General features: G+C 39.4%; 1 protein-coding gene across 1 annotated transcript in view; it reads right to left on the bottom strand.

Annotated features, from left to right (window-relative positions):
• The window catches only part of LOC132540479 (lipoma-preferred partner), a 133,554-nt gene that overhangs the window by 10,834 nt on the left and 98,939 nt on the right, over nucleotides 1-23,781 (bottom strand). The window contains exon 2 of the mRNA XM_060198527.1: nucleotides 4,763-4,941. Coding sequence (XP_060054510.1) covers nucleotides 4,763-4,941 — 179 coding nt within the window. The remainder of the gene's footprint in view (nucleotides 1-4,762; nucleotides 4,942-23,781) is intronic.

Genomic DNA, 23,781 nt, shown 5'->3' with positions numbered 1-23,781 from the left:
GTGTTATACCCCTGGTATAGAAAGCACAGCTGGGCAGTAGAGCAGTGGGTTAAGCACACATGGCGCAAAGCTCAAGGACCAGTGGAAGGACCCTGGTTCGCCCCTCCCATCCCCACCTGCAGGGGAGTCACTTCACAGGCAGTGAAGCAGGTCTGCAGGTGTCTGTCTTTCTCTCCCCCTCTGTCTTCCCCTCCTCTCTCCATTTCTCTCTGTCCTACCTAACAATGACGACATCAATAACAACAATAATTACTGCAACAATAGTAAAAAACAAGGGCAACAAAAGGGAAAATAAATATTAAAAAAAATTAAAAAGAAGAGTGTTTTCAGGTGATTAAATCAGATGTGGTAAGTGCTATCTAGAGGCAATTTATAAAATACAAAGAGATTTAAATACAAATATGGAGGTAGAGGCGGGTTGAGATCTGAGAACTCTTCCTGCAGCAGATGGTGATTGGCCTGTTTCTTGGAAGAAGGCCATTTAAGTGAAATGGGTGAATTACCCTAGAGAAATTAAGTCAACCTTGAGGTGGTTTTTTTTAAACAGTATTTTATTTATTTTAATGAGACATAGGTAGGTAGATTGATTGATATAGGTAGACAGAGAGACAGACCAAAGCACTGCTCATCTCTGACTTCTGGTGGTGCTGGGGATTGAACCTGAGACCTCTGGAGCCTCAGGCATGAAAAGTCTTTTTGCATAACCATTATTCTGTCTCCCCAACTTGAGGTGATTCTTTAGGGGAATGGATCTTTAAAATTTTTTTCAAATAGCAAGCAGGCCAGAAGCTAGCTACTCAAAGTATCTGGGAACTACCTGGGAACTCCTCAAAATGTAGAAGTTTAGATCCCCACCCCCTCCCAGACCTACTGAATTAGAATCTGTAATTTAACAAGATCTCTAGGTGACTTGTAAGCACATTAAATTTTGTGAAGCACTGGTTTAAAAGGCGAGATAAATCCCTTCTCATGGGTCTATTGTATCTCACTATAACCTCCCAGGCTGCTCCAGTTACAGCCAAGGAAATCTTCCTGGAATGTAGAGAAGCCCTTGTATTTTGTCTGAGTTGTTCCTAGTGAGAAGAATCTCCTTGCTTCCCACTTGAAACACTCTAAACTTTGCTTCTGCAACCGTACCCCTGTTTCCCAGGGGGCCAGGAACTAATTCTGACTTACAACACCAGTGTACATCTCTGCTGCTTATCTTTTGGCATTTGCCCTTTCTAAAGCCTGTTATCACACATGTTTTACACTTATTTTCACTTCCCACTGGCTAGCTCCTTACAGACAGGGGCTTCTCTATATATCATGCAATCTATCTCTCTCCCCTTTCTCTGCTTTTGCACTTAGAACATCAAGTGGCACAGAGGGCTCTTTGTAGATCTGGGACTAAATTAAAATACATTCACTAGAAGCTCACAAAGGGAGACCTATCCAGAATGAAGAACAAGACCACCTTAGTGATGTCTGACTCTACCCTTTTATGTATCCTTCTCCTTAGCCTTGCAATAACCACACTAAGTTGGAATTTTTATTATTATTTTTTTATTGTGGATTTGTGGCCTTGCATATGAAGATCTCACCATGTCCAGGTAACTTTTCTGCCTTTTTTTTTTTTTTTAACCAGAGCACTACTCAAGTCTGGCATATCGGTGGTGCAAGGGAATGAGCCTGGAACTTTTGAGCCTCAGGCATGAGAGTCTGTTTTCATAACCATTATGCTATCTACCCCTGCCCTCCAGGTCACTTCTCCACACAGAGAGAGTGGTCGGACATGGTGGTAGGCAATGCCTGTAATTCCAGCTACCTGGGAAGCTGAGACCGGAGGATCCCCTGAGCTCAGAAGTCTGGGGCTGTAGTTTACATGTTAATCATGTATCAGGTGTCCACGTTAAGTTCAACATCAGTATGGTGACTTCCCAGGAGCATAGGGCTGGCCACCAGGTAGCCTAAGGAGGGGTGAACTAGCCCAGGTTGGAAAGGTCAAAACTTGTATGCTGATCAGTCAGAAAGAGGGAGAGACAACATAACACTAGAGTTTCCTTGGGTAGCAACAGCAACTGTGATGTGGTGGTGCCAGGTTTAGAAAGTTGGATTTTCAGTGGCTTTGTGTTCTAGTATAAACTTCTATGAAATTTTCTCTTGACAAGTGAGGAATAGGTTAAATAATTCTCACATACTTGCCAATCACAGAGAACAGTTTAAAAATGTGCGTATGTTTTAGCATGCAATTGAATTAGTTTGGGGGGTGGGAGAGGTAATTGGGGGTTTAGGATTATTTTCCCTTTTCAGTTGCTCAAGTCTGCCTGTTGGGACTGTTCAGACCCACACACTTATGTCACCAGTTGCAAGTCTAATTATGCTCTCCACTCCTGGAAATGAAAGATAAATGGCATAGATATAAACTTATATTTGTCAGAATTGATTTCATGTTTTAATTGAGGGGTGTAATATATCAGTCTTTTCCAGCAACAGAAACATGTGTGTTCTGATTCTATCAGTCTTTCTTGGACTACAGTAAGTCTAAGAAAGGAGAGAAACAGTGGCAGAAACACCCCCCCCCCATGGGTATCTTTTCACTTCTTAAATAGATGCAGGTTTTTTTTTTCCTTGTGTAATTACAAGCTAAAAATATCAATAACGTGAAGTACAATTTATGCTGTGACTGCCCTTCCAAAGTGAGCCCTTCCTTGTCTAATTCAAGTTGAGAATTTCTGCCTTTTTTTTTTTTTTAATTCATTCAACTTCACTTCTTTTGCGTGGGTTTTCACTTTCTTTGCTGCTTGGAAAGTGAGCAGGAAGTTCATTTTTAAAATGTGAGTCTCAGGTTCCCAAAATGCTTCTGGCAAGTACCTACTAGTTGTTGATGATCAACAGAGCAGTAAAGATTAACTTACAAGATTGCACATCTGGAAGCCAGGGAACAGATACCTAAACACAGTATAAGTTTCACCCCTGTGAAACCCTCAGACCATCAACAAAACTGCTGCCTGGTAAACACAAGCAAGACCTCCCTATGTGTTATTATTGTTTTTTAAAATAATCTTCAAAAAAAATAACCCCAAACACTATACTTGGACATTTCATCAAGTGGAAATTTCACATCAAAAAAGGGAGCCACACCTAGGTTTTGGACTTCCTGGTGAAGCCAGACTTAACATAGTCAATGACTGCCACCTCTCCAGATTCAAAGGAGGTCTCGAAACTTTACATCAGGCTCAACCTGACGCTGTTGACTGGCTACGGAAGAAGGGCAAATGCTAGAAGAAGAAGCAGGGGCTAGTGAGGGTCTATGGGTGAGGAAGGTGTGGACTGGGGCTTTCAATTCCCCATTCCTGATCTACTCAGCTGCAAGGTGTAATGTAGAACCTCTAACTTAAGCCCCGCCCCACTAGGGAAAGAGAGAAGCAGGCTGGGAGTATGGATCAACCAGCCAACACCCATGTTCAGTGGGGAAGCAATTACAGAAGCCAGACCTTCCACCTTCTGCATCCCATACTGACCTTGGGTCTATACTCCCAGGGGGATAAAGAATAGGGGAGCTATCAGGGGAGGAAGTGGGATGCGGAGTTCTGGTGGCGGGAATTGTGTGGAGTTGTATCCCTCTTATTCTATGGTTTTTGTCAGTGTTTCCTTTTTATAAATAAATTTTTTTTAAAAAAAAAGAACTTCTAAATTAACTTTGAAGGACACAGACAGTCTTCTAAAGGCTCCACGTGTATTTTTTAATAAGACACATCTATAGCTTCCATACAGTTGCTAACAAAATGTAACAGATATGATCAACTAGCCAACTGGCCAAATAAAAGTAAGCAAGAGGCAAACTATATGATTTTCATTAAAATGGCAGCTATAGTAGAGAAAATAGGGACCTAGACATGAGAGAATTTAGGACTGAATCCCAAGTCCTTTATTTTTGAAGCTCTAATTTCTTTTCTTTCTTTCTTTTTGTTTAAGTATTTTATTTATGTAATGAGAAGATACAGAGAGATAGAGATACCAAAGCACCTCACAGCTTTGGTTTATGGTGGTACTGGGGATTGAACCTGGGACCTCAGAGCCTCAGTCATAACCATTATGTCCCTAGCCCAATACTAATTTCAATCCCCTGCCCCCAAAGGTTGAAGAATACTGCATTAATTTTGGTAGAAAATATCTTGAGAGAGAATGCCTCTGGAAAAAGATGACCCAGATGGGGAAGAGGGTAGAGGAAATTGTGGATGATGACAGTGACATGAAATGCTTTCTGGGAGGAGATTTGAATTAACATAAGGAACTAAATTGTTCTCTGTGTCTGTCCTGTTATAGCTCCATAACCTCCTACCTGGAGAACAGCAAAGATGCAGAGGTCAGCAACAAGGAAAAACTTGGGTAGTCAAAACAGGTGAGTTTTAAGGAGGGGTGTGGTCTACTGACTAAACTACATTGAATGGATTGCCCCAAGTCACACATTTACCCATAGGACAAGGAAGACCACCTTGGGATCCTGCCTCTTCCTAGGGCATATAATCAGTATATGAGTCAACTTTTTCACAACTAGAGACATAGAGATTCACTGGACATATCCCAGGAATGCTTTGAAGCTGAGATCACCTGATATTGATTCTTACATGTGATAAAGGGATGAACATACTCTTAAAATTCCTAAGAAGTCCAGAGTCAACAGCTCTGAGAGATAAGAATATGTACCCCAGATGCCAGGGAGTAAGGGCAGATTTGAAGATGACTGCCTATTAGAAGAGAGAGATAGTTAACTGCCTACTTGTGGAAATCCTCAATGCAGTGGATGAGGCCACCGGCATCCACGGTGAATGGAATCCCATCCAGGCTACGATGGCACATCACACAGGTAAAGCAGTGAGGATGATAGGCCTTTCCAGTGGCTCGGAGAATCCTCTCCATGATGGGCTTGGAGCACACACTGCATTGCTCCAGGGTATTCTGGGAAAGAAAGAAAAACAACAGTGGTTAGAGAATTCCACTTACGTAACTTAACAGCACAATAAGCACTTTAACAGAACATACTTCCTATGTACTTTCAGTAGTCAGAGGTAGAATGACTATATTATAGACAGAAGAAAACACAATTAAATGGGCAAGTACTTTTCTCTAAGGTTGGCCAGGTAGGTGATAGGTGGCAAATGTAGAATTCAGAACATCTTTGGATGTCTCTCTTTCTTTCCACAAAAGAGGGATGGTGGCAGGTATTTCTATGAAGGCCCATAGCTTTTCTGACTTCCTTGTATCACCACAGTTTGGCTACTGCATTATGAAGATATCCAAAGTCAAAACACAAATAAGCAAGTATAGCTGTATTTCAATAAAACTTACATACAAAAGCATGTGGTGGGCTGGATTTGGTCCAGAGCTGTAGTTTGTTGAGCCTTAAACTATGCAGCCCAGGCTGGGCAGTGGTGCATCTGGTTGAGTGCACACGTTACCATGCAAGTCCTCAGGCTCCCATTGGGGGAGGAGAGAGGGGAGGAGAAAAGCTTTACAAGCAGTGCTCAATTCAGATTGGGATGTACAAGTACTATATTCTGAGAGTCTGACTAAACAAACCATCTCTAAAATGGCAGGGACCTTGGTATGATCCCATTATGTCTTTGATAAGTTAAATTTTAGAGTAGTGGCATGTCCTTTATAACAGAAACCTGAGTTGTGTAGTTAATTTTTTTTTCCTTTTTTCATGATAGGACAGAAGAAAATGAGAGGAAGGGAAGAAATAGACACCTGCAGACCGCTTCACTACTTGCAAATCTTCTCTCCTCAAAAATCAACAACAAGCAGTACACATAGGAAAGGCTACCCTTTTTTAAATAGAGAAAGGCAGAGAGAGAAAAAGATACCATAATACTGACACTTCTTTCAAACCTGGTTTTGTGTAAAGTAGCACACTATACAACTGAGCTGTTTCACTAGTCCTTGAGGAATATGTTTATTTTCTATGCAAGCACTGTCCAAAGAGCTAGTAATCTAAACATTTCTGCTATAAAAGAAAAATTGGGTAAAATATGCCCAAAGTAAAACTATTCCAAAGTAGGGAAAAAAAAAAATACCCAAGAATGCAGCTGTTTGGAATATGGGGCTAGAAAATGGTATAGCACACATTAACCTTCTCTGCCAGCTCCTCGGATTGGTCCATTCCCCTTCCAGTCTCTAGATGACCCACTGGATTTTAAGGTATATTCTTTTTTAGAGAAAGGACAAACATGTGTAATGTCAAGGAGGTCATGAAGCAGCCACATTGGAATTCAGTTTCCATAGTAACTGATCCAATAGGCAGAGCCAGGAAGAAGGCCTTCATTTATGGCACAGACTGGCAGAATCTGCTCTTCTACCAGCCTGCAGTGCACCTGCATCTTTTAGAGTTCTTGTTACTACTCAGATTTGTGCAATTTTGGCGCTACATTTTCAGTCAGACAGTTTTGACTGCAAGTAGCTGGTTGTTTGACAGGTCTGTTCAAATAGAGACCCCTGTTTCTGGTCCTCAAAGAGCATCAAACATAAGGGGTAAACAGAGGAAGCCATGATGGACCAAGACAGCAGCTTGAAAAAAACCTCAAACTTAACAGAGCTACATAAAATTCCTAAAAAAGATGTCCAACTATGGTCCTAAGAATACTCGATTAAATTAAAAGTTCAATGGAAGAAAACTTCAACAAAGTCAGAAAATATGAGAAAAAAAGTAAGAAAGTAAGTAATGCAAATCATAAGAGAAATAGAGAAATAATAAATGTAGTAGTTGAGTAAAAGAAACTATATTAGAGGAGAATATTGGCAGAAAGAGAAGCCAAAGGTGGAAGTGATGACATGAGGATAGACTATGGGGAGCCATTCCAAATAGCAATTAACAAGAAAAGAAAGTATATTTACATAATAGGGGTATCAGAAAGAGAAAAGATAGCGGGCAGAATTCTTATTTGAGAAAATACTCATCAAGAGTTTCCCCAAGTTGAAGAAAATGATAGATTCCCACCAGATGAAGAAGTGCTAAGGACTCTAAGAAGAATAAATTCAAACCTATGCTCAGCAAGCACATAATAATTTAAAAGGCAACAATAAAAGAAAAAGAAAGTATACTAAAAGCAGCTAGGCGGAAAAAAATCAAAGTTTCACCTTTCAGGGAATTCCTATATGACTATCAGCTGATTTCTTCACAGTAACTCTATGGGATGGGGTGAGGGAAACGTAAAAAAATAACAACACAGCCTGGTAGAATATATCAAAGATTTGAAATGAAAAATCATCCATTAAGGAATACTGTTAATCTGAGTGCAGGAGTATAGATTAAGATTAAAGTCATAGATAGATATATCTATATAGATACATATATAGATATATCTATATTGATTAATCAGATTAAGCTAGATTGTTAATCAGATCTTCAGGAGTATAGAGAACTTTTCAGATAAATAGCAGTTAAAGGAATTCAATAATACTTAATCAGACTGGCAAGAAGTACTAAGGTGACTTATATAAAAGAAAACACTAAGTGCTTTCTCTCATATGTAGTTAATCAAGGAAACAAGCAAAGTTAAAAGAAGACAAACTTTTGTACTCAGATTTCAGAACTGAGTTCATCAAGGGGACTTAGAGGGTGGTGGCAGTAGTGGAAGAGGTGAGTAGGTTGCATGGGTGGAATGGGTCCACTGAATTTTGCTAGGAAGGTTCTTGTTTCTTTGGTGGTGTACAAGGTGTGGTAATATATTTTGAAATAGAACTTGTACTTCTAAAACATTTATAGTATTGCAAACCAAGGTTACCTCAAAAATAGTTATTAAAAATAAAGTGCTTAAGAAAGTTGTTTTCAGTAAACTGAAAAACAAACGTCTTCAAGAAAATAGTGGAAGGATGACTCTTAATTCTATTTACTTAAATTACATCTTGTGTGTGGAGTAGGGGTGTCATATTTAATAGATGAGAAATTAAGAGGAAAGGGTACCCTCCAGCATAGGACCCTTCAAAATCAGTAGATTGCTTGTGACTTAGTTTTGGATCCATATCGACTGCTTCTTCTCCCTCATGGACTCCACCTTCCAGATGTTAAATTGAGCTGTATGACACATCTTTCATAACCTGTGTTCTTCTATAAGCCCAGACTACCTCTTACCTTTCTCTGCCTGAAGAATACCCACTCATTCTTCAAAGTTAAGCTTAAATGTTATGCATTGTAAAAACTTTCCTAATTCTCCCTCTATAACAGTCCAAACAAAATAAGGCACCGTTTCCATGCCTATGAGATTTGTGATGTGATCTACACCGACCATAATATAATTTATTTAATAGTTTATGTCAAGCTCGAAGAATAAACTGTGACCACCTCCCCTTCCTCTATGGAGCCATAGTAAGCGGTTCTGTTTCCTCGGAAATAGATTCTGAAACAAAGATTTGCATGCAGGAAGCTATTCAAGAGTGTCTTTGAGATCAACAGCTGTAGGAGTGTGCAGGAACTTCCTGGGCAGAGGTAAGAACTGAACTGTGATGAAGTTACAGCTAAAACTGCTTATGGTTCCATGGGTTCCATAGTGATTTTGGAGTTTGAGTGGAGTAGTGTAAGTTTCCACAGTTGCCTAATTTTATAATGCAGGTGCCTGGCTTTAACTTTTGTAATGCATGTGCCTAACTTGAACTTGATGCCAAGGCATCCAACTCAAAAATTTGACTATCTCAAACAAACACACTCACAATCACAAGACTAGATAAAGAGCCAGGCTGCCTCTCCCCAGAGAGCGAGAGCCTCCTTTGTTTTATAGTTCCTGGTTGATTTAGCTAACTACCAGTTGGGACTGACTTGATTTTTTCCCCTCTTTTTGTTTCTCTTCCTGAGCTTCAAATTCCCAGCCTTATGATTTAAATTCTCCACAAAAGAGTGTGCGATGAGACCCTCAAACTCCTTTTCCCAGCCCCGATAAAAGCAGGAGCAGAGTTCTCTGTTCCCCAGTCTACTACTATGACATAGGCATACTGTGTAATTTCCAATCTTGTAAATAATATTTTTCAAAGTTTTCTGATTTTATTACTGAAAGACACCATAAAGTCATTATAAGAATCACAAGGGCTGGTCCTGTCTTAGTATTAGCTTAAAAAAAAAGAAACTGTCTATGGGAAACTCACAAGGACTCAGGTGAGAGCCCACAGGCATTAATAGCCAATAACATTATCACCTATAGGCTGAGACCTACACAAAACAAGTGGCCCTACAGAACTGTTCTTTCTTGAAGCTAGGGGAATGAACGTTCACATCGATGTATTTACTTGGACACAGAATGTTTCAAAAGGAGGGTAGAGCTTAACTGAAGTGGTTTCCTCTAGTTTAGGACAATTAACAGTCATGAACCACCAGCCATCAGGAATCTCAAAAGCTGGGGCAATGAGAGCCTCACTTCTCAAGGGAACCTGGCAGCTTGCTGCAGGAACGGCACTAGCAACCATCTTTACCCAGAGTGTGTACGGTCCTTGACACATTGGAAACTGAAAACTAGGTATGTAACACTTCATAACATACACTCAATAGTGTAGATTTTTGAAAACAGTTCTAGGCACTGTTTGCAAATCTTTTAAGATTTTTAGGAAATGGGTTAGGCATTCCAGTGATTTAAAAAAAAAAAAGAAGGGGAGTCGGGCTGTAGCGCAGCGGGTTAAGCGCAGGTGGCGCAAAGCACAAGGACCCGCATAAGGATCCCGGTTCGAACCCCGGCTCCCCACCAGCAGGGGAGTCGCATCACAGGCGGTGAAGTAGGTCTGCAGGTATCTTTCTCTCCTCCTCTCTGTCTTCCTCTCCGCTCTCCATTTCTCTCTGTCCTATCCAACAATGACAACAACAATAATAACTACAACAATAAAACAACAAGGGCAACAAAAGGGAATAAATAAATAAATATTTTTAAAAAAAAAAGAAGAAGAAGAGGTTATAGTAGCAAACCAAAACCAAAACACACATACCCAGAAAATTAGATTGTTGTTGAAAGGCAGTGCTTACACACTTCTCTAAAAAGATTACAATACAGTTGGGTCTACAAACAAAGTATTATGTGAAAACAAAAATAAAATCACAAGTTTGTATACAAAACTCCCAAATGTAACTTTTTAAATTAGAGCTACAATCTGGTTGTATCTTTTCTATCCTTGGATATTGCATAAATAACCCAAGTCACAGGCAGAAGAACTGGAAGATTCATCAGAATGTAAATGAAACAGATAGGTAGCATAAGTATTAACCACTAGCTACATGATAAAGAAAATAATGATTCTATAATTTGTGAATTGTCTAGGTGTTCCATGTGTTCAGTGTTGAATATTTTAAATCAAGAGACATAAGTATTTGAAGATCCAGACGACTATAAAGTGTTGCCATTTAGAAAGGTTAAAATTTTCATTTCATAAAATTAAAATGTGATCTTATATTCTCTCTCTTTAATTATTTATTTTTTAAGGTATTAAAGCAAATAGGATAGGCTCCTGGAAAGAAAAGGGTGACACTCATGTAGTATATAGTATTGGTCTTGTTGAGGTAAGAATAAAAAGAAAAAGGTAGAGTTATGAAACATTGGACTTTTGAAAGCCTTTAGCAATTACTCTTGCTCAAGAGATACAGTTCTCCTTACTTGCATTCCTCTTCATAATGCTTTGAACAAGGGCACAGACTACTCAGAAAGCACCTTCAAAAGTGCCACAGATCAGTTTTCGATGAGGAGTTTGAAAGGGTGACGCCTATGGGGGAATTCATACTGTACAGTTTAAAAATCACAAATTCTAGTATACTACCAGATTCAAGCATGCAAGACACAGAAAGAGGGGGGTAAAACAGCTAGTGGGGGATAAAGAGTGAGAATATTAGGTCTCTTGGCTTTTCACCTAGCAGCGAAGCCCACTGCTATGTCACACCCTACCTCAACCATATTTCAATAGACACACTCTATGTTGCAAATATAAGGCATTCAAGTCTGACTACCTGTAAGCTACTTGTCAACAAACAGAAAATATGACAAAACCGTAATACAATTCACTGTATTTTCATTGGCTGGACAGTCTAAGATAATCAAAGACAGTCTAAGTCATCGTTGGGGGGCCAGACGGTGGCCCAGTCAGTTAAGTTCACATAAAATTAAGCTCAAGGACCTGCATAAGGATCAAGCCCCTGGCTCCCCACCTGCAGGGGGCATGCTTACTGAGCAACAAACAAAGTCTGCAGGTGCTTGTCATTCTCCTGCTCTGTCTCCCTCTACTCTCTCAATTTCTTTCTGTCCTATCCAATTAAAAAAAAAAAGATCAAAAAAAAGGAAACACATGACCACCAGGAGTGATGGATTCATAGTGCTGGAACCAAGTCCCACTGACTAGAGGCAAAACAACAACAAAAACCTCATTATTGGATGCCCAGCATCAACTAATATTCTTGCATAAATTTGATGCTCCACAAATATTAGCTAAGCGATCAACTTATAAATGTTGGGTGAGTGCTTTACATGAAACAGAATTATGCTATTAAATTATGCAGAAACAATTCACTCTTCCAGAGCCACTCAACTAGCAGGCCTTTCAGACACAGTCAGCCTCATGTGGGCTCCAGATGTACCATATTTGGGAGGGCCATAAAAGTCTCATTCATGAAGCCTCACTCACTTACACTAGTGACCACAATGAATGCCTTTGATTTCCACATGAATCATGATGTACAAAAACTATTGGGAGACATCATACAAACATAGGTGTTCCAGTGTGATCACAGTGGGACACAGAAAATTAGATGAATAGGAAAAACCTCCACTGGAATTCTAGTGCCATTATTCAAACCCCAATAACTAGTTAACTTGATTTTTTGAATAAAAATTTACTCCTGATTTTGGTAATCAGGAATCCTTTCCAATTAACAGCAGGACTTTTGGACTTTACTGTAGATGAAGTATCACTTTTACCTGGTTAGTTCAACAAAGAACTTACTACCTTTGGTACAAAACCTCCCAATAGCTCTGACTCACAGTGAACAAGGCACCGAGAGAGGAGGGGAAGACAGAGAAGGGGAGAGAAAGATAGACACCTGCAGACCTGCTTCACCACTTGTGAAGCGACTCCCCTGCAGGTGGGGAGCCGGGGGCTTGAACTGGGATTCTTATGCCAGTCCTTGCATTTTGTGCCACCTGCGCTTAGCCCGCTGCTCTACCGCCCGGGTCCCCTATAATATATTTTTTAAGACAGAAAGAAAATTGTACTGGTAAGCCAAGCTCCACTCACTGCTATGACAATGATTTTCTAATCAGAATAAAAACTCCGACTCTAAAGACAAGAATTTGAATTTTTTAAGATGGGAAAAAAAAATTTAACCCATTTATTAAATGACACGAGATCTTTAAAATAAAGTTTTTGATGTCATTATACATCAATTTAAAATAAAAGGACATTTTTGAACATATAACTGAAAATTCAGTGAGAGAACTTAACAGTCTTATTTCTGTTCAGTTCTGTTAATTCTTTTATCCAATACCTGTATTGCCCTTGACATAAACTGTCATCACTTAATTTAGTGTTACAGATGGATAGAGTACAATAAAATGTTCAGCATCCTTGCAGATATAAAGGAGAGAGAAAAGACAAAGATACCATTCCTGTGCTCAGAGGCTCCCAGTGAAGTAGAAGAAACAGACACTTCTATAAATAACTGATCAGAAGCGAAGTGCACAACAAAGTGCTATTATAGAGGCACGAATAATATGTGATAGGAACACAGTGAAGAATTACTTCTGAATGGTGAGCAAGCAGGCACTGTGGTAGTATATATTTTTGGTTATATATCCTAGGTAGACTTTGAGCTAGTTCTTGAAAAAAATGTATTTTAATCCTATTTGGAATTATGTATTATGATGAATGTCTTCATTATCTAAATACCAGATATAACTGTACTGAAAAACTTCACAGGAAGACTATTATAACTAGTGTATTGGGTAACAGTGGTGAAGGGGAACTTAATACCTTCAAGAACTAACATTAGGGTGTTGAATGAACACAAACAAAAGACATGCATAACTATTAATGCAAGATTTAGGGGCAGGGGAAGCTATCCTGTTTATATTTGGACCAAACAAACTGGATTTAAAATAAATATGTTCTAAGGGGACAGGGCAGTAGTGCAGCAGATTAAGCACACATGACTTGAATTGCATGGACCAGTATAAGGATCCCAGTTCAATCCCCTAGCTCCTAACCTGCTGAGGGCTAACTAACCTGCTGAGAGCTCCTAACCTTCATGGGCAGTGAAGCAGGTCTGCAGATGTTTATCTTTCTCTCCTCCTCTCTGTCTTTCCCTCCTCTCTTGATTTCTCTCTGTCCTATCCAACAACAGAAGCAATGGCAACAATAACAACAACAACAAAGGCAACAACCAGGGCAACAAAATGGGGAAAATGGCCTCTAGGAGCAGCGGATTCATAGTGCAGGCACTAAGCCCCAGCTATAACCCTGGAGCCAAAAAAAAAGTTCTAAAGTCACAAGAGAAAAAAGCCAATAGAAAGAATGACTAGGTCATTAGGTTCAATTTCTTCATGAGTCACAAACTACATTCTTCATGAGGTAAATCATGCCCTATTGTTTATTCTAAAGTACTTTGGAGTTTGACTGCTAACTTCAGTAAGCTTTTTTTTTTTTTAACTCCCCATTAAAGGATGCTTCATTTATCTATAGCTTAATGTCTAGAGACAAGGACTTTGACCTTAAAGTGTGTAATCCTCACGCTACTAGTTCTTTCCTAACATTACTCTCATCTCCTTGAGACAAATAATATGGGTGGGGAGGCTGGGACATGATAGCATGTGAGAACTTCATGCCTAGGGCAAAATTAAAAGAATTTAGCACTCCATTGAGACTATTGTGTAGGGGGAAAAGGAGAAAATTCCTTTCCTCCCAAGCCAAATCAGATCATAGGTTTGTCTACACAACATCTTTCAGGTACAGTCTGTTGGGACTTGTTAACTCAGGAAGCAGAGCAGAGTTTGTCATATACAGTAAGAGGATTTGTGACAGATGGAAGGTATTTGGGTTTGAAAGTCTAAGCAATTTTCTTTTCTTTTCAAATACTTATGTTGGTCATTTCATACGAGAGAAAGAATAAAAGAGAAGCCAGAGCACCACTCTAGTACATATGGTGCCTGGGACTGAACTGGAAATCTCAGGCATGGAAGTCCTCCACTCAAACAGCTGAGCTGGCCAACAATTTTTTTTTTATATTTTATTTTATTTACTTATTCCCTTTTGTTGCCCTTGTTGTTTTATTGTTGTAGTTATTATTGTTATTGTCATCGTTGTTGGATAGGATAGAGAGAAATGGAGAGAGGAGGGGAAGACAGAGAGGAGAGAAAGATAGACACCTGCAGACCTGCTTCACCTGCAGGTGGGGAGCCGGGGTTCGAACCGGGATCCTTATGCCGGTCCTTGTGCTTTGCACCACCTGCACTTAACCCGCTGCGCTACAGCCCGACTCCCCGACAATTTTCTTAAAGGCTGTTGTTCAGTTTTCTCATCTACTAATTAAGATTGAACCCCTCCTCCCAGGGTTATCGCTGGCACTGGTGCTTGTACTACAAATCCACTGTTCCTGGTGGCCATTTTTTCCATTTTATTGGATAGGACAGAGAAACTGAGAGAGGAGGAGGAGGAGATAGAGAGGCAGAGGGAAAGATAGACACTGCAGACCACTTGTGAAGTGTCCCCCCTGCAGGTGGGAAGTGGCAGGCTGGGGGGGGGGTGACTCGAACTCAGATCCTTATAGGGGTCCTTGCATTTAGTCCTATGTGTGCTTAACCGGATGTTCCACCGCCCAGCCCCAATGCCCCTCTTTCTCACACGTATGCACACAACTTTTTAACCTGAGTACTGCTCAGCTCTGGTTTATGGTGGTGCTGGGAATTGAACCTGGCACACTGGAGTCTCAGGCATTAAGGTTTTTGCATAACCATTTGCTACTTCTCCAGCTCATTAATCCTCCCATATTATGTGTGTGTGCTTGTGTGTGCCACTGTCATCAGAGTTGCTGCTGGGACTCTAAGCCTGCTTAATTCCACTGACCCTGGTGGATTTTTTTTTCCCCTAGAAAGAGGTGAGCGAGGGAGAGAGAGAAGTAGAGACAGAGAGAGAAGAAACACCACAGCACTGCTATTGAAGCTTCCCCCCCATGCAGATGCAAATGTTCTCACTTAGTGGCCAGGGGCTCAAACCTAGGGCTTTGTGCTGTGCAAAGTGTGAGTTATTAACAGTTGAGCTTCTGATTTTTTTAATGGACTATTCAATCTATGTATGATAGTTTAGGACATAATTAACATCTAATTATTGAAATAAATAGAGCTTTTGTTTTTTCTGTATATCTAGGAATTGTGTGGAAAAGCTGTTTTGCTTCTATATAAACATTATTATACCTCAAACCCATACATACTTAGTTCTTCATCAGATTAATTCACATATTTTCCATACTCTCCCAACAAAACCTGATAGGTTGCCCTGGCAATTTTCCTATATATAAATAAAAGACTAGATTTATTCTTCACAATATTAAAGTGTCGGGAGTCGGGCGGTAGCGCAGCCGGTTAAGTGCATGTGGCGCAAAGTCCAAGAACCGGCGGAAGGATCCCGGTTCGAGGCCCCGACTCCCCACCTGCAGGGGAGGTGAAGTAGGTCTGCAGGTGTCTATATTTCTCTCCCCTTCTCTGTCTTCCCCTCCTCTCTCCCTTTCTCTCTTTCCTACCCAACAAGGACATCAGTAACAACAACAATAATAACTACAACAATAAAACAATGGCAATAAAAGGGAATAAATAAATCAATACAAATATATATATATTAAAGTGTGGTCAGGTTTTGAATCCATGGTTTCAAAATCCAAAGACAAATGTCTCCTTCTATTCGAACCTTCATCCAATCAATAAATTTCTTCTATAGTTTCCTATCCAGTTCCATCCAGTGATAATAGCAATGAGTGCAAGTATTAATTTTTAGCAAACTATTGTGTCTTAGCCTTTCACAAGTACTTAGCTTGCTTGTACTTAAAAATTATTAAATTCATCTTCCCAACTTTCTTAATTTATATTCAGAAATATGTAAAATTTGTATTTGCATTTAGAGAAGTTGATTTGCCTAATGCTGTAGACTATTTAATGTAAGAGTCAAGTACAGGAACCGAATGCCCTGGTTGATCTTTCTCAAACTTCACACCAGATTCTTCCTGAAGTACTAAATCTTCCTTGTTTTCTGTCCCTTGTTTAAAATAAGAATAAGACAATTACAATTGATTAGTTAATGACATAAGTATGCTACAAATGAAAATTCACTAGACTGAATATATCCAATAACAACAAGAAGGGCAACAGAAATGGGAAAAATGGCCTCCAGGAGCAGTGGATTCACAGTGCAGGCACTGAGCCCCAGTGATAACCCTGGAGGCAAAAATAAATAAATAAATAAATAAATACATAAATAAATATGGAGTCCCTCTGGCCAATAACACGGAGGAACTATCTCTACCCTTAATTTCATGGAATAATGTATTGGATACAATTTTATTAATTCCTGTTACCAGCAATTTGTAATAAAGATTATTAAGACAGATTAGTATTGATGAGACAGTCACTTTCCCAAAGTAAAAGGAATTTCACAGCGTCTTTAAAAAGAATTCTATAATCTGAGTGCCAATTTGCTCATGTCTAGAATGGGTTATTAAACATTCTTTAAGGTCTACCTCTCAGAATTGTGAGAATTAAGTGTCATAAGAAATGTGAGATGCTTTTCTTAAAAATGCAAAGAGCTGCTATAAAGCACTTTTCTCTGAGTGAAACTGCTATTTCACATAAGGCCTGACCCTAATTTCTGTTTATTTGGCCTTTTAATTAAGTAACTGAGATTTGGGGATTTTAAAAATTTATTTATTTATTTATTTATTTATTTATTACCAAAGCACAGCTGAGCTCTGGCTTATTGTGATGTGGGGGATTGAACCAGGGACTTGCCAGCCTCAGGCATGTGGTTTTTTTTGCATATCTATTATGCTATCTCCCCTGCTTGCAACTGAGTTTCATTACTTTTATCACTGGAAAAAGGAAAATATGAGATGTATACAAGGACATCCATATTATTACACATACTGAGTTTGTAAAAATACAGTAGTTCTTTGTTGGTATTTTGTTTTCCAGTTCCCCCCCCCACCTCTGGTTTATATATTTGCAGCGCTTAATATGTGATGCAACAGTTATATGTCATGCGTTTATTAATTCATGGTAGGTCTATTTTCTTGGCTTTAGTCTAGGTCCAGTTGAATACTTTATGTTTATAAAGTGAGGCACTATCTTGATAACCCTCAAGTAGGTGCTCTTGAACTTGGAATGGATAGGAGAACTCCAGTATGGAAAAACAACTTGTTTTAAGATCACCACACTGATACTACCACTACTAAAATCAGATATTTATGGAGACACTGTATGCTAGTGTGACAAATAATAGTAACAATGGTAGTAATCATAACAATAAAATAACCCCTAACTCAACACTAGGGTTGTGAAAGCCAGTCATAAAGAGTGAGGTCTGGAAAGCATTTGCTTTTCTGGGGCTAGATTTCTTCATCTATAAAATAAGAGTCTGTGTTAGTAAAACTTGTCGTCCCAAGAAGCTCTGTGATTTAACTGGGGACTGACTAGAAACTTCAATAGAACAGGGCTCTTTGCTTTGTTCACTGCCTCATTCCCAGTTCACTGAACAATGTCTAGCACATAGCTCAACAAATATTTTATTAGATAGGGAACAGGCAGTGGTGCACCCCATTAAGCACACATATTACCAAGTGCAAGGACCATGGTTCTGGTCCCCTCTCTCCACCTGCTAGGGGGTCTGCTTTGTGAGCAGTGAAGCAGGTCTGCAGGTGTCTTTCTCTCCCTCTCTCTAGCACCCACCACTCTCAATTTCTCTCTGACTTATCTAATCAAAAAAATTGAAAAAAAAATGGCCTCTGGGAAAGGTGGATTCATAGTGCTGGTAATGAGCCCCAGCAATAACACTGGTGGCAACAATAACAACAAAAATACATTTTTATTAAGTGAATGAATGAATTATTGGAAAGAAAACTCCAAAGATCCAGCCAGTGGCTCTTCTATAGAAATAGAAGAAATTTTCTCACATTCCTCAGACAACCCTCCATCACTTCCTGATTTGAGCAGTCTACCTTCCTGAGACAGGTTCTCTTTGTTGCTTTCTTTACAGTCCTTACTCAGTAGTAACCTCACACATTAAGTTGCTGACATGCTTACTGCTTTATCTCCTTACCAGTCTGTTTGAGACCCTACTATATTTACAACCTCTGGAGCAGTGGCTAAGACAAATCAGAAACTTAATATTTGTTGAACAACAACAACAATAATTAAATGACATTAAGCTAGCTAGCATCTAAGGTCTTTTGGGTTCTTTGATCCAAGATATTTAAAAATTATTGCTGTACATTTTGCTAAAAATATAAGTGATCTGAAGTTAATTACACAGCATGACAGGTAGGGCAATGACCTTTTTAACAATAGGTAGTGGACCCATCTAGGGGCAAAATCTAAAACCAGAGTTTAAGGGATGATCTTAGTTATGTGTACACATAGCAATGGGTGCCTGTCTGCACATTTTGATCAGTATTAATACTACTGTGAATCATCCATTAGAATAAAGCTCCGCAAGCAAAGACTAGAAATGTTCCCAATACCATTATGGTCACATGTCAGGTCCCTTCAGAACTGCCTGCAATTCAGTTTTCTACCTGGCTTTATGAACTTGCAATTACTTCCTAAATTATAGTAAGCCACAAGTAGCCTGAGCCAAACAACGAGGGTCATAGAAGGTCTCTTTGTATACTCCTAGGGATGATAGGTAAGTTTGTTTGAACCAACCCCATCTTCTTTCAAAAGAAAGGGAAAATTTTAAGCCTCTAACTCCTGGGAGTGGCAGTGAACACAGCCAGAGGGCCAATTCTCTAGAGATCAGTTGAACAGATTTGGCAATGGTCTGACTTCTGTTGAAAACAAGCCCTTCTAATTATACTTCTGTCATTGTAAGACAAAAGACAGCACCACAACTTAGGAGGCAATAAGACATGCCAACATCATGACTGCAACTGTGTAGCTTCCTTCTGAAGACATTCTTGACTATTCATGTGTATGTCAAACACCTTTTTCTGGGACCCCTACATGAAACTGTAACCTTCTGGAGAGCACAACGGGAAATGATTTGCACTCTTTAAACTGTATCTTGACTATAATATTTTCTGACAGTAGAAATAAAATAATGTCATGTTTTGGTTGTTTTTTCTATACCCACTGTGCCAAAAGTGGTTTATATTAAGTAGGTATGAAAGGCATGACCAAGAGTGCAGAGTTTTTCCTCTTCTACAACTGCTGAGAGACAAAGGGGACATGAAATACAGATGTTTTCACTGCTACAGAAGGGTGGTGGACTCTTTCAAATGGAATGCAAATTTTCTTTCACAGTTTAGCAGTCTTTTTTGGATTTCAGCACAGTGAACTAACACTTTCCTGGATTCCAAGACCTCCAGAGAACCATATGGATGAGAGGAATTGGGAAAAATGAACCCACACTACTTGAAAAAGGTATGAATTTCTCACTCTGCATCTAGCCAAAAATCTCTGAAAATTAAAAGAGTGAAATCACTTTTGGTTTGTTCAAATGCATGCCATCCTGGAGTTGTTTGTGGTGGGTTAAAAAAAAAAAAACTAAAGCAAATTGAAGGTTTGGAGCTGTGTTCAGTTTAAGCTAGGAAGCAAACTTTAACAGAGTTGATATATTTACTATCAAAGGCAGGAAAGAATGTAGATAGAAAAGCTCCTCACAAGGCTTATTCTAAATGCTTGTGCTCTAGTCAGTGCTACTCCTCAAAGACAAACTTGATCCTCAAAGCCTATCAGAGACTGTCTTACTGCACCCCCAACCCTTCCAGGCACCTAGCCATCATCTCTCCAATGCAGTTTGCATCCCAGTCACCCAAATATTGACACAATTCATCCTCCTTGTCTTTCTTTGCTTTCATATCCACTATAGCCCCTTCATTAAACATCTGTCTCTGAATGGTTCAATTTTAGGGCCCAATTTCTCTACTATTCTTTTTCTTTTTTCCCCCCAAAGCCACTACTCATCATATTGAAAACCTTGTGCAAAATGTTACTCCAAAGATAATGAGTGAGTATATATGTATATACATGTACACACATATACATATGTATTCATTTCACATGCATTTCTTTCTCTGTGATACTTTCAACCCACCAAGTGGCTGAGCAACTGAATGAAGTAGAAGTGATAGACTAAGTATTACAGTATAAAGCATGACATGGTTTTCTCCTGAGACACTTAGCTTTGAAGCCGTAAGTCACCATTTTAGATGAGTTTTTCTCCAGCTACCATACTGGAGGAACTACATATTAACTGAGTGGATGTCAGAGAAAAACCAGTTCTTTCAAAAAAGCTACTCAAATGTTCCTAGCAGGTGCCAGAATTGTCGGTAGAGAAGTATTTGAAGAAAACTTATATGAAACCCCCAAGTCAGAATTGCTCAATTGAGACGTCATCCAATTTCTGACCCATCAGATTGTGAAAGTTAATAAATGAATTTTTTCTCAGCAATAAAGTTCTGGAGTGACAAAATATAACCATAACAATTGACACATTAAGCACAAGTTTGATTATTAGCTTTGCACCAAGCAAGGTTTAAAAATAAGTGTTTTTCTCACTAGTGGGTGAACAAACTATGTAAAGTATTGCGGAATACAGGCATGAATGATTAAAACTACTTTTTAAAGATAGTTACATGACATTAATGCTCTGTAACTTCATGAGGCTAAGTTAGGTGTATTCAACGTGGGTAATCTGAGCAACAATAATAACTCAAACAACCTCAGTGCAAAATACATCTTATTCCAGACAGCAGACAATGTCATTTACAAATTATGCAAGTTATTGCTTATTCCTAGTAATGGCATCAAAATAAATTGATCTAGGAATGTATATATAGAGTTTCTTTCCTCAGCAGTATCATTTACTGTTCTTAACATCTCTACATGTGAAAACATACCAACTCTCTTTTAGGATACAGGTTAATTAAAGCAAATTAACTGGGAAATGTCATGCATGTACAAACTATTGTACTTACTGTTGAATGTAAAACATTAATTCCTCGATAAATAAAAATAAATAAAAGCAAATTATCTATTTATTTGTACAAATTAAGAGGCTATAGTTTTACATAGCATTTTCACATAGCTTACTACAACAGTGACCTTTGGGGTCACCTGGCATTTATGGTCAATAAATTCTCCTTTGTGAAATTCTGAATCAGGCAGTCAGCACATGTCCATCCCTTGGAACTGCTTGCAAGGTGACTAGTCATGGAAGATATCCATTCTACTGTTGCATCTGGTTGCTAGAGCGTTATTTCATATTTAGATTTAAGTGCCTTCTGAGTCATTCTAATGCATTTTAAGAGTTCCAAAAAATACTGAAAATATTGTCTCTTCTTTATTGGCATAAACACTTGATTCCTCCAACAATTCCTTTTGAGGCATGACTACTACCATCGTATCCTCTTAACCATCCTCCTATGCACACGTTCTAATTTTCCAGGTTCCTCTCAATGTGTGAGGCCTAGAGCTGAGCGAATCACTCTAGGAACGCTGCTTCTCCTGTTCTGCACATTCTTCTTTACATGACTATAGCCATAGAGTGCTTTTACTTTTCTGCAGTTCTGTATGTGGTTATTGACCTTGGGGCCAAACTGTCTCTCTTGTCAGTCTTTCAATTTTTTTTATACAAGTAGCTATCAAAGTAAATGGTTTTGATATTTGTAAGTTAAAAATAGAAGCCTTGGGAGTCGGGCTGTAGCGCAGCGGGTTAAGCGCAGGTGGCGCAAAGCACAAGGACCATCATAAGGATCCTGGTTTGAACCCCGGCTCCCCACCTGCAGGGGAGTCGCTTCACAGGCGGTGAAGCAGGTCTGCAGGTGTCTGTCTTTCTCTCCTCCTCTCTGTCTTCCCCTTCTCTCTCCATTTCTCTCTGTCCTATCCAACAACGACAACAACAATAATAACTACAACAAGGGCAACAAAAGGGAATAAATACATAAAATAAATATTAAAAAAAGGGCAACAAAAAAAATAGAAGCCTTAATAAAGTATAAGTCAACTGAATTCAACTACTCATAAAAGGGTAATACATCATAACCAAATGGAATAATTTTAGGGATGTGAGGATTGTTTCAACATATGCAAATGAATTAATGTAATATACTACATCAACAAAATGAAAGTGCAAAACCATAGGATTCCGTTGGGTATATAGCCAATGCCTGGTTCCAGAACTGCATTTTCTCCTTTCTCCCTCCCTCCTTTCTTTCCGTCCTTCCTTCCTTCCTTTCACCTCCAGGATTATCGTTGGGGCTTGGTATCTGCACTACAAATCCACTGCTCCTCGAGGCCATCTTTTTCCCATTGTTGTTGCTGTTACTGTTGTTGCAGTTGCTATTCTTGGACAGGACAGAATGAAATTGAGAGGAGATGGGAAAACAGAGAAAGGACGAGAATGATAGACACCTGCAGACCTGCTTCACCACCTGTGAAACAACCCCCCTGCAGATGGGGAGCCTGGGGCTTAAACCGGGACCCTTGAGCTGGTCTTTGTGTGCTTTACGCTATGTGCATTTAACCTAGTGTGCTACCGCCCTGCCCCCAGCACTGCATTTTCTAACCAGATGTGTCACTACAACAGTCATCAATATTTTCCAAAGTTTTGCACTACAAAGAACCTCACGAAACACATTGCCATCTTTTCTAAACACTTTGCCCCGTGTTTCCGATTGCTAAAATAAGCATCCCAGAGTGTTCTTTGACAGCCCCGTGTCTTATTCCCTCCATTTTAAGTAATCAGCCAACCTATCTTTTTCCTCTCCATGCCCACAGCTTCTAGTTCAGGTCCTTATCATTCCTGATAGTACAATGTCAGGATCACTCACCCACATTCTCTCTGGCCCCTAATCTGCTTTACTCTGGAAGTGGCAAACTCAAGTTCCAGAATCAATGAGTGACATACTTTGCATTTAAGTAATAAACACTGGAGGGCACTGTGGCTAACTGCTGGATGCACACCACAACTGAAGAGGCTTAGCAGTTCTGACTGACTGCTGCCAGGCGGAAATTGAGAACTCTACTTCTTAACAGAAGCTGGCAATCCAGAATTTGATGTGCATTCTCCCACCTTTTATGAGCCTGGAACTAGTGTAAGAATGTAACTTATCTCTGGAATATCAAACAAAATATATCTGACAGTCTTTAGTCTGAGACCAACGAGGGTGTGACCTTTGCCTGACTGTTTGATCACCTGTGCCTCCCCTGTCAGAGAATATTTCTAAAGTGCAGACACTATCCTAACTCTGTTTTGCCTAGAAAAATCCCTCTGTACCTACAGGAGAAATTCTATTTGCTGACAAGAGTGGCAGGAACTTTCACAACCTTGTCTCTAGGACTGCCTTCTATTCCTCTTACAAACCATACTTTCTAGCCAAATCACATTTTAGCCTTTCTCTAAATGTCCACTCTGTTGTCTCTCTTCATATCGTACTTCCCACTTGTATCTTGAATGAGAATCTCAGAGTCCAGTAAATGCTTTCATTCCTGATATTTTCCTCTGAGTCAGTCCTTTCTGGGCAGAACTGGCTATTATTTCTTTCTTCATCCATAAAACTATGGTTTCAGTAATACTTTTGAACAG

Source organism: Erinaceus europaeus, chromosome 9 (genome assembly GCF_950295315.1).
Source record: "Erinaceus europaeus chromosome 9, mEriEur2.1, whole genome shotgun sequence".
In the NCBI taxonomy this organism is placed as follows: domain Eukaryota; kingdom Metazoa; phylum Chordata; class Mammalia; order Eulipotyphla; family Erinaceidae; genus Erinaceus; species Erinaceus europaeus.
This window is presented reverse-complemented; position numbering and strand designations above follow the sequence as displayed.